General features: G+C 39.9%; 1 protein-coding gene across 1 annotated transcript in view; it reads right to left on the bottom strand.

Annotated features, from left to right (window-relative positions):
• Window positions 1–12,469, bottom strand: part of C2CD3 (C2 domain containing 3 centriole elongation regulator) — a 91,942-nt gene that overhangs the window by 32,068 nt on the left and 47,405 nt on the right. The window contains 6 exon segments of the mRNA XM_043504026.1: window positions 924–1,141; window positions 1,948–2,112; window positions 3,189–3,319; window positions 4,069–4,274; window positions 7,472–7,536; window positions 9,441–9,579. Coding sequence (XP_043359961.1) covers window positions 924–1,141; window positions 1,948–2,112; window positions 3,189–3,319; window positions 4,069–4,274; window positions 7,472–7,536; window positions 9,441–9,579 — 924 coding nt within the window.

Genomic DNA, 12,469 nt, shown 5'->3' with positions numbered 1-12,469 from the left:
GAAAAAGGATAAGAAGAGAGTTTCAGATAGATATGTGGAAGAGAGGGGGCAAGAGAAGCAAAGAAAATGTACACTGAGGTTAGCAAGACAAAGATGGCAAAGTCTAGAGAACAGGAATAAGTGGCATAAGAATCAAGATGCTAATACCGTATACCAGAAGGAATGGCCCTGTAACACGGGAGATGGTGGCACAGTACGAATCCTAGAGGGTAGAGGTAGACACTGCAGACAGCCTACTTCATACTGATGACAGTGTCTTCTACCCACTATTTTATTATAAAAAGGCACAACAGACACTTGGGATTCCCAGCCAACTTGCTAATCACAATGTACTGCAGCTGGATCAGAATGGTCACAGATGACTAGGCTAATATGAAATTAACTGCAAACAGGCTAGTGCCAAGGAAGGGCAGTAAGTCGATAGGTGGTTTAAGAGGTAGGGTGGAATGAGGAGATGGAGACTTTAAAATCACCTTGGGAAGCAAAGATATTTCACTTGATTCACTACTGCTACATATCCACTTCTGTAGACAATGTGGCACAAAATTTATCAGCACTACTAGTGAAGAACAGATACACGTAAAATTATGTAGGGAAATTTAGGTAGGATAGCATATAATTAACAGGACAGAAACCAATCACTAACTACTATTTAATCTCATCTTCCTAATGTTATATTTACATATATTTTACTTAATGGGCTTGTCAGGTAAGATTCCAACACTACCACTACAGAACTGGAGCAATCGCCTCAGGGACCAGCACAAACTAGTTGTCTGTTAGAGGTTGGTCTTCTTAAAATTAAAGATTGGGAAAAATTGTGTCAGGAGTTTTGGGGCTACTTTAAAGAGGGGATTTAAGACAAGGGATTACCTAGTATCCGTGGCTCTTGGTAAAGTATTCCAAACAAGGTAACTTCTTACCATTGATCAGAGTGCTGACTTGAGAGATCAAGTGACTAGATTTTTCCAAAAGATGGTGTCCATCAGGATCTACCATTCTGGTCCCAAACTCTTGGCAATCTCCATCCTGCTGTTCCAGATTTCTCTTTAATGGGCTGCCATAGCCATTGTCAGGGAACGAGCTGGTTAATTTCTGACTGAAGTATCTCTGAATCTCATCCAGCTCAGTCAAGTTGCTTCTGTAAGCCATGTAAGAGAACGAAGATTCATAATGTATAAATACCTGATTAATTAACCTTGTTTTCCTAAGGTTTAGAACTAGGCTAAAAAACTATTATCCAGCCAAAAATTTAATCCATAAGATTCCAGCCTAGAAATGATTCTTTCTGAGCCAAACAGGAAAAAATAAAGGGAATCTCATGTAAATCAGTTAATGCTTTGAATTTTGTGAGAGATCAAAATGCTTACAGAGTTTGTTCGTTCTCCTGTCTTAACTCAGAGAGGTCTTTTGGTAACATAAAGTAAGTTAAGTTACAGGATGACAGAGATGGGTAGTGCTAAATATTCAGTCTTAATTTGCAATCACTGCTGCTATCCAGTCCTGGGGCTTCTCACAGCTCTGCCAAAGCGGGACAAATCTAACCTGTAGCAACCCTTACTATTCCAGTCTTGTTTTAATATTGCTGTTAAGTTACACTACTATACCACTAACATCCAGTTTCATAAGATTACTATATTAATTTTACAAAAAGAAAAGGAGTACTTGTGACACCTTAGAGACTAACAAATTTATTTGAGCATAAGCTTTCGTGAGCTACAGCATCCGATGAAGTAAGCTGTAGCTCACGAAAGCTTATGCTCAAATAAATTTGTTAGTCTCTAAGGTGCCACAAGTACTCCTTTTCTTTTTGCGAATACAGACTAACACAGCTACTATTCTGATTTTAGTTTATTTTAAAAGAGGATGCAAGAATTGCAAAATTTCAAGATTTACTTTGTGAACCTAAAGCCATATACCACACTGGTAGCCATGGGTTTGCTTTACCTGAGAGCAGTTAGAAGTGAAGTACGTGATGAATGTGATAGGGAATCTAATCTTCCAGCCCTTTGTGCATTCCCTTCCACCTGCTGCAAGGACTCATGAAATCTGCGGACATTTTGCATGTGCTCTTCATGACGAGGTGTCCATGTTTCTGTGGGACTAATTCTGCTAAAAAAGGGTATATGTTTATATACATGCATGAGCATATCTATGAAAAGATCTGCCAACGCCTGTTAAAAATACTCCCCCTGCATCATTGAAGAAGCATTAATGGATTAAGCCCAAAGCACGCAAAATTTGGCAAGAATGACATTAGTAATTCACAAAAAGCCTGAGAACTGCACCTAATTTGCATCGTGATAGAGTAGATTGCAGGCATCCTCCTTTTTAACACAGAAGTGCCCACAGATATAAGTGCCAGCGGTTGTTCAGATGAAGATGGAGCACTATATGCTGGTACTCTTTCCAAACTTCAACAGACAGAGCTGGCCTGGCAGTCTGCTTCTAGGGTCTATGTAGAAGGATTGCCTTCCACATACTCTAAACAAGCAGGCCATGAATTAATCCTCTTTCTTACATGTCGCTCACTGTGAGCTGCAGTTACTGCTAGTAACAGCTATGAACAAAAGCGATGTCCCCATAGCATCTGTTTTTAGCAAGAATAAGCAGAAATTACTGCAAGGTGTCTACAAAAGCTGGTCTCTGGGATGTGCAATATGGGCATGCCTCTTCATCCCTCATTTGGTGACAACTAAAAGAAGTATGACGAAATACATAGAGATGTCATAGACACCCATCCCTACCCCACTTCCCACTAAGCAGGGCAGAAGAAAACAACAGCCAGTATTGGCAGTGGTACTACATTATATCTAGGGATACAGGGAGTGAAAGGATCAGCTGGGTGCCTCGCTGGGGAGAGACCGTGATGTTGTGGTAAGGAATTGGTATCAGGACATTAGGAGACTGGCATCTCTTGGGACAATCACTCAAAAGTATATTTCGTAGAAAACTGATTGACAGTCTTACAATTAAATGCAAGTACTGCACACAACTGTTTTAGTCCTTTAAATCGCAGGGGCGTGGATCTGGAGTGAGAGGCGTGGCACAGATGTATTTCACCCTGGTCAGTAGACTTAGTATTTGGGCTAGTAGGTGTCAGGTAAAATTTTCAAGCTCTGGAAACAATCAATATTTACTTTTACTATTATTTTTATTCAAAGATATTCTTTTATCAGTTTTCTTACCGCTCCTGAGTAGTAAAATCAACATCCTTTGATGAAGTATTAAACAATTGTCCAGAGTGTCTTGTAACATAGCTAGGGAATGCAGTACACAAGGCCCTTGCCTGGAATGAAAAAGGACTGTGTGCAGGAATCTGCAACAGCAAGATTAAGGAGAAATAAATGTGAGACTTCACTGAACTAACCAATAGTACAAACTTAACTTTATATACTGCTTTACATTTTCAAAGCACTTTACAAAGACTGACCAACAGGAACAAACCAATTTAAAATCTGGATTGTTTTATAGACTTTAGTTAAAAGTAAGGCAGGTTCTAGCACCAACAAGTCCTGCGGCCATTTTTTATGGTTTTACAATCATACCTTCAGAGTTAAAAAAAATGTCTCTTTCCCCTGCTGCTGTGTGAAGTTTCACATAAACAACAGGAGAAACTGACTAACCGACTATGCAGGGGAAACTGTGAAATTGACTACATGCAGAGTGCTATCAAATATACTGGTAAAGAAACTGAAAATAGAGAAAAATGATGTTTTTAATTTATAGACATCTTATATGTTACATGTAATAATTTCATACAGGTGTGTCTTTTTCACTTAAATTTCAAGCTCTGTGGGGCAGGGATTTTTTCTGATATATGTTTGTACAACACTTATAATAATGGAGCTCTGGCTTCTAGGTAAATGTATTGTAATATAAATAAATGTTTTAAAATTGAGAATTCAGGACTTTCCAGCATTTGTAAAGCCATGCTCAATCCACTACACAATGCTGCCAATCTGCCGTATGTACAGTTAACTTTTCACTGTGTGAATCCAGAAAATTCACTATTGGTTATTAGGAACTAAATCAGACTTGTGAATAGAAAGAAACTGGAGTACATACTGAAGAACCTGGTGCTCTGGTCCGAATCCTTGCCTGTCTTACTTCTTTGAGATGAATTATACTTTCCAGAGGGGAAATAGCTACTTTAATCTGCCCTCTGCATTGTCCACTGAAGTCTGTAATATTGTACCACCCACAGACTAACTGGAAGCCAGAAAGAAGGGGCGAGAGATCCACAGATGCAAATCCTATCACTCGTTCAACATCTGTGGGGAAAGAAGAGCGTAAATCACGCAGTTAAAAGTAAAGTGTGCAAGCGTAACATTTGCACGTTTTAAAACAATCAGTTACACAGCCCTGAAACTTTACACAGCTTTACAGAGCAAACCTCAAAAAGCATATAGTAAGCAGAGAACACCTAAAAGGCAAAGGACAGTTCAGGTAAAAAGGGAGTGGGGACTGTGGAGTCTGAGAACAAAATAGAAATGGCACCTGGAAGAAATGGGTTTTTAGGAGGGATTGAAGGAGAAGACAGGCCAAGAAGAGGAAAAAGGTTGCAAATGTAGGAGAGAATAGGAGTGTAGACATAAAACCAAGATGGAGAAGGAGGAAAAGAAGGAAGCTGTAAAGCAACAATATAGGGATGAATGGAGGGAGAAATGTCACAGACATATGTGGTAGCAAGATTACATAAAGCCTTAAAGTTGAGGACAAGGAGCCTGAATATGATGTTCTTAAAAACAGAAGGACAAGGAAGGTGTGTGAGGAAGCAATGATGTGACTGGAGTGGTCAGGGAAAGAAGTAGACTTTTGGATAGAACCGTTACTCCTCATCACCATAGTCTGCCCTTTCCTCACTGTCCCCACCACTAAAACCACTTGTCTGGGCCTAGGCCTTACAGTTGATTACTGTAACCTGCTTTCTGACCACCCTGCTTATTTGCTCATTCTTGGGGGAACATCCAAGAGGAATAGTCAGGCATCTGGAGACTATAATAATTCTCTCCTTCTGTCTAGTTTAACATCACGTTAATTATTCTATTAAATATTTCCCTTGTTCAAAATAGCAGTAGTGTTAAAGAAATTAAAACAGATATGGTGAAGGACCCAATGTATTAAGGATTACATAATAAATGCTATCGCACTCACAAACCCTTTCCCTGCTTGGCAGAAAGTCTAGGTAAGGCTCTAGGGTCTTGCAGATTTAGTCCAAAAAGTCCAGATTTCCTACTCCATCCCAGGTTTCACTCTCTGGTGGGCTAACAGTGTCACACAGCATGCCACAGTTCCCAAACACCTATAAATGATTTGTTTACATAGAAGTGTATTAAGACTGTAAGTAACATAGATGGTTAGTGATATGGGAGTTGTAGGCCTGTGCATTTCTACTTCACTTCAGGTAGGAACAGTTGGAATGATGCTGTGGGACACCTCAGCAGACCACCAAGGAATCAGAAGCCAAAAACATAAGAATATGAGCAGTGGTGCAGGCATAGGTTTGAAATGCCAAATAACTATACCCATTAACTTGAGCCCATTGAAATTATTTTTAGAACAGATGTACCAGAAGCCATTCAAGATCTCTAATCATTAGTTAGAGACCTGTTTAGACTTGAAAAATCCCAAATGCATTTTAAAACCAGTTCTCTCTTTTCCTTAGCTGCCAAAACTTATTGTTGCTATTGCAGTTGTTGATATTACCAGCACTTAAAACAGTGTAAGAATTTAAAGTAACTTGAGGGCTCGAACTCATGCTTTGGCAGGTACAATGCCTTCACTTCACATCTGTTATTACATGAAGGGTTATACACTTATGAATTGAGATACCAGAAAGGCTAGTGATACAAGAGGCATGGATAGCTTGAACAGTAAGAGGGGAAAGTAAACAAACACATTTTGAAAAAACAAGGGAGTAAAAGAAAATGAGAGAATTGGAAAAAAAAAACAAAAACTTGAGGCCAATTTGTGTAGCTCCATGACCTCCCTCTAAGATTTCTTTTGTTTCTATTTACCAACTCATATTCTCTTTTCCTTTTCAAAGAGTTTTTAAAATGCCTGTGTGTGATTATTGTTACACTGTTATGTTGATTGCAATAACTTGTCTGTTCTTTCCTGCACATGTCAGCAGGTACAGAGACAAACAATCCTACCAGCAAACACAAAAGAGGACATTGTTTGGGTTACTCCAGCAGTTCAAGGTTTTTGGTTTTTTTTTTTTTTGGGGGGGGGGGGGGACTTTTAGCAGAAATTGTGTCAGTGGCTAATGGAGGTTTTTTTTTAACAATAGAACAAAAATCTATCAGACTTGTACACTTATTGTAGACTCAAAATAAAAGTTTCTGTGGCAAAAATCAGCCAGCTAAACTTCAATACATTTTTAAAAATTAGTACTTTGAATCAGCACTGGAGAGAAAAATAATAAAATACAGCTATCTCCCCAACATCACAGCATATTTTGTTAACTTAAATTTGTTTTGTAGCAATTAAACATTGGAGGATCTAGTTTAACAATGACATGAGCAAACAGTAATAGGGCAAATGAGTACCTTTACCATTGTAACAACAAACAGGAAGTGTGGATAGGTACGTTGCTAGCCATAAGGCCTATGGTCAAATGCTTCCACCTGTCCCGATAAATGCTAATATTGGCTATAACGTCATTTTTTTAAAGTATGTTCATGCTGCTATAAAAGTATTTGGTTACATTTTGGTAATAACGGGCAAAAGAGTCCTGCCCTGAGTAGCTGTGGCAGAGGATCAAAGTAGTTTACCTTCTGATAGAGCTGTAATCTTTATCTGTAAATCAGATTCTATTTTAAATAACGTCTGTAAGAAGTAAACCAGGGGAATCACAGAAACATCTCCTGTTACAATTGCTTAGACTTGTAAGGATTTGTGGGCTGCTGGGTTAAAGGCTCTCAGGCTGATGAGATGAGCCCGCACATATGGGAGTTGGTAAGAACCTGACCTTACATGCTTTCTGAAGGATTAGGGGAAGGCCCATGAGAAAGCCTAAAATGAGGCTCTGGAGAGAAATGGGACTGAGGCCATAAATTAGCAGGATGATACCTGCCTCTGCTGATAGCAGGAGACACTGGAGTTTGTAAGCCATTGCAGAACACTCTTCAGCTAACTCTGGAAGAAACAAATAGAAGGAAAAAGAGAAATAATAATCCATCTCACCTCCCCAGGAAAATCTGACTTGTCAGACCTGTCAATCTAAACTTGGTGAGAAGCAAGGTTTTAAACCTAAACTTAACTAAAACTAGCTAAAAGCTTCTCACAGTTGGAAGGACTTTGGCAAGACAGGAAATGAATGGGACTGCTTAGCTAGTATAGCCCTCTCCTAGGGAGAGGCCACTAATGTCTTTGAAATTCCTGTCTCCATCTGTTGGAAGGAGCCAAATTACCCACTGTATACACTGAACCAGGGGCTTCTCTGCATTGCATCATGGTGGTTTACCTGCTTTATGCCATACTTTGAAGACCAGGGTTTGTTGTGGATCCAACAGAAGTTCTTTGGATAGTCTATTAAGAATAAAATCACCATAATCTGTTATGCAGAACAATAATATTTGTCAGAAGCTAGCAAGGCAAAGTGTCTCTGGAATTTCAACAACATTTTGTCTACGAAAAAAGTATTATCTGAGTAATGGGGAAAAAAAAAACAGTGTAGGTCCTTAAAAGTGCAATGTACATAATTACCACTACATAGGTTTGTTTTCTGCTTTTTTTTTTCTTCTTTCTTATTCTAAAATATTTTTAAATTTGGGTAGTGAAAACAGCAGGGAAAAAAGAGAGATAACTGTGAAAATGCTATCAAGCACTATAGTAACAAACTTTTAATAAAGATTAAGATGGCCACCTGAAACACTGTAATCTAATTTCTGAAAAAACACCTCTCAAAAATAGTGATGAGACAAAATCCCTTACTTCCCCCAAAGCATTTTTAGGTCACTTGGCATATTTCTAGTATTCAAGATTGGCTCTGAGCACAAATAACCTTAGAGAAAAAAAAAAACTTGTAACTGCAGCTATCAGTGTCTGAATGATTGGTCTCTGCATTATAAAAACAACTGTCTAGCTGGCAAACCTGTCTCTGTGCAGTTACTGGTATAATTTCCAAGCAGTCTATGACTGACAAGTTAGTGCCAAACATGCTAAATACAGTTTATTTATTGAGAGACAGTGTGGGAGAGGTAACATCTTTTATTGGACCAACTTGTGTTGGAGAGAGAGATGAGTTTATCCAGAGAGCCCTGTGTAAGCTCTGTGTAAGCACCAAAGCTTGTCTCTCACACTAACAGAAGTTGGTTCAATACAAGATATTACCTCACCCACCCTCTCTCTCTAATATTTTGGGACCAACTTAGTTACAACAACACTGTGTACAACAATGGAAGATATTTTATTTACTGATTCATGGTGGTCAGTCTCTTTTAGTTTAGAAAATCCTAATGGCAACTGCTTCAGGTTTAATTCGAACACCTGACTGCAAAACTTTGCAGAAACCATGAGATCCCCACCACAGACATACTAGTGTAAGTTATTTATTAATTGTATTGTGGACCAAGAACCCCAGCCATGGACCAGGACCCCATTGTTCTGGGCACCATACAAACTTAATAAAAAGACATGAAAGTGCAAAGAACTTCTCTAACATTAATGACAGGTTTCAGAGTAGCAGCCGTGTTAGTCTGTATTCGCAAAAAGAAAAGGAGTACTTGTGGCACCTTAGAGACTAACAAATTTATTTGAGCATAAGCTTTCGTGAGCTACAGCTCACTTCATCGGATGCATTCATTCCACTGAATGCATCCGATGAAGTGAGTTGTAGCTCATGAAACCTTATGCTCAAATAAATTTGTTAGTCTCTAAGGTGCCACAAGTACTCCTTTTCTTCTAACATTAATGAATTAATCCTCACGACAGCCCTATGAGGTAGAAAATGTTATCAGCTCCATTTTACAGGTGGGGAAACTGAAGCACAGAGATGTTAAATGTCTTGCCTAATATCACATGAGAAGTCTACGGTACAACCAGAAATACAATACAGGTCTGACTCCTGGTCCTGTATTTTAGCCCAGATCATACCTTCCCTCGTACAACTCAATCCAGACATTATAGGCACCAGACCTACTGCAAGATATGCAAACACGGATTTTCAGCTGCGACAAGCTTAGCAAGGCTCCTACTGCTTTGGCCAGAGAAAGCCTCTCTCTGTTTACTTGGTTAAAGCTGCTGCTTCTGGACCAAAAGAGGACTTGCATAAAACTGTGAGTGGTGATAAAATAACACATAGGAATCATAACAGAACAGGTCCAGTTACTGAAGGACCACTTTGCTAAGTGCATATATTCATTCAGTGTCTGGCCACTGGCTGCCAGACACCATGGTTATGAAAGTGTCCGCCTCTGAAAGGCATTACATACCTTGTTTGCTGCTGAAAGTCCCAAACTGGTGAGTCAGCGTTTTCTATTATTGCAGTGGCTATTGGAGCATCTGCATCAGCAACTGCAAACGTCACATAGCTACTGGGTGCTGTCACTCCACGTTCAGTGAGAGGACTCCCTAAAATATAATGAATTGTGGTTAGAATAAGGCAGATGATTAATTATTTCATAAAAAAATTAAGTATTGTTAATTATTAACAACTATTAGCTACAGATAATAATCGTTTCACCTTGTGACGAAGATAAAATCTGTGCATCACGGCAAAGGCCAGCTCAGCCTGACGGCTGGTGGTTTCCTTAGTGTAGCAGAGCTAGCCCAGGATGCTGCTGACATTCACTAGCTCCAGTCAGGATATGAGTTGAGTGCAAAATACTAGCGTGTACATTTACTATGAAAGTGACTCTAAAAATAACATCGGGGTTCTGTGATTGTTGATTAGAGATAAAAATTTGCCCAGTTAGGGTTTTTTTTTTTGTTTTTTTTTTTAAATAAATATTATCAGCCTTGCAAACGCATCTCAGGATCCAAAAGTCAAACCGGGTTATTTCTGGCTCATCTCACCAATAACCAGTATTAAAAATTCCTCCTGACAAATTTTGCTTTCAGTTACACCTGAGCAACACCATTCTCATCCATAGGATTTTGTAGGTATAACTAGGGGCAGAACTGGTCACACAGTTAGAAATTATATAGCAATTTTGTGGATAATACACAACGCAAAATAAAACCTAACTCACTCTCCCTGGATCTGGAATAGGTCCAGAGAAAGACTACCAGGATGATCAGAGGAATGGAGAACCTACTGTATGAGAGGAGACTTAAGGAGCCTGTCTTGTTTAGCCTGACTAAATGAAGGCTGAGAGGAAATATGATTGCTTTCTATAAATACATCAGAGGGATAAATACCAGAGAGGGAGAGGAGTTATTTAAATTAAGTTAAGGGCCAATGTTGGCAGAAGAACAAATGTATAAACTGTCCATCGATAAGTTTAGGCTTGAAATTAGACAAAGTTTTCTACCCATTAGAGGAGTGAAGATTGGAACAGCCTTCCAAGGGAGTAGTGGGGGCAAAAAACCTAACTTGTTTTAAGACTGAGCTGGGTAAGTTTATGGAGAAGATGGCACAATGAGATTGACTACAACTGCATATGGCCCATTCATGACTTCTGTTTGCAAATATCTCTAGTGGACTGAGGGGGAGGGCTGTGACTACAGAGAATTCTTTCCCAGGTGTCTGGCTAGTGGGTCTTGCACATGCTCAGGGTTTAACTGATCTCCATATCTGGAGTTCAGGAAGAAATTTTCCCCCAGGTCAGACTGGCAGAAACCCTGGGGGTTTTTTTGCTTTCCTCTGCAGCCTGTGGCATGAGTCACTTGCTGGTTTGAACTAGAGTAAATGGTGGATTCTCTGTAACTTGAAGTCTTTAAATCAGGGTCTGAGGACTTCAGTAACTCAGTCAGAGGTTGTGGGGGCCTATTGCAGAAGTGGGTGGGTGAGGTTCTGTGGCCTGCAGTGTATCGGAGGTCAGACTAGTTGCTCATGATGGTCTCTTCTGGCCTTAAAGTCTATGAGATTTGTGTTGGCTCTGCGGAGCCCTCATACTGATCGGTGACTGAATATGTTCCTGTACCAAGCACAACTACTTAGAACGATTACAACATAGGAACCCGTCTCTTGTCAGGCTTGAAATAAGGAAATGTGCACCACCTTACAGACAAATGCAAGGTGCCAAGGATGTCCAAGGGTTAGTAAGTTTTTTTTTTAATGTAATGTCTCACAAACATTACATAACAGGGATTTAGGCTCAGAACATCCCGGTAAGGTATTAACCCCACGTATAGATAAAGAATTGAGGCAGAGAGAGAAATAAGCTCTGTCTACACCACACTCACCCCCCAAAAGAAACCTACCCCCCACTTCTACCACCAGTCAGCTCCCATGGCAGCAATACATGGGACTTCTTTACATACTTGGCAGCCTCTGGAGTTTTTGCCATAGTGTCATCTAGACATTCTCTGAGCAGGGATGAATATGGTGGTTAGAGCACTGGTGGCCACTGGCACCTCACCTCACTTGTTCTCCCACTGGTCCTATCACTGGTGGAGTAGCACCAGTGGGAAATTTTAGGGGGAAAAAAGTAGTGCATACAAGGCCTAAGTCATTGGTTCTCAAACCTTTGTATTGGTGACTCCTTTCACACAGCAAGCCTCTGAGCACGACCCCCTCATAAACTGAAAACACATTTTTTTATATTTAAACACTATTATAAATGCTGGAGGTGAAGCGAGGCTCGGGGGTGGAGGCTGACAGCTCACGACCCCACATGTAATAACCTCATGACCCCAAGGGGTCATGTCCCCCAGCTTGAGAACCCCTGAGCTAAGTGATTTGCTCGAGGAAACAGTCCAACCCACAGCTAAGAACAACTGATCTCCTGTGGCCCAGTCCCCTTTTCTTAACCACAAGGCCATAGATAATGGGCTATGACTGGCCTTCCCTACAGTGGTTGTAAAACCGGACTCTAAAAGCTTTAGGAAACACTGTTTTTAATACAACTGGAGACAGAGGCTTAACAACAAAGCTGAGCTACCACAGACGCCATACATTTTGCAATGTAGAGGAGAAAGCTTTGCAAGGCTTTTGTTCCAATTTTGTTCCGATTATTATGACTTGTATAAAAATAGTTCAGGACTGGAAACACAAACATTTGCACCCAATTTTTTGTTTTCTAAAAACCTGGGAGAAGTCTTGTGAGAAAAAAGATAAAGTAATCAGTTAATTAGCTTGACCTAGTTTGGCTCCCCTGGCAGACAATGTACATTCACAGTAACACAAGGTCATATCTAGGAATCTGGACACTTTCCAAAAAGTGGAAGACATGGAATATAAAGTACCTCAGAAAGCATTGGGTGCTATATATTCTGTGATCATCTGCACTGAATTATATTGGAAAAATGAGGTGCTATGAGTCTGGCCTGATTTGTGCCCTTTGGGAGGGTCCTTCAA

This window comes from Dermochelys coriacea, chromosome 1 (genome assembly GCF_009764565.3).
Source record: "Dermochelys coriacea isolate rDerCor1 chromosome 1, rDerCor1.pri.v4, whole genome shotgun sequence".
Taxonomy (NCBI): Eukaryota; Metazoa; Chordata; order Testudines; family Dermochelyidae; genus Dermochelys; species Dermochelys coriacea.
This window is presented reverse-complemented; position numbering and strand designations above follow the sequence as displayed.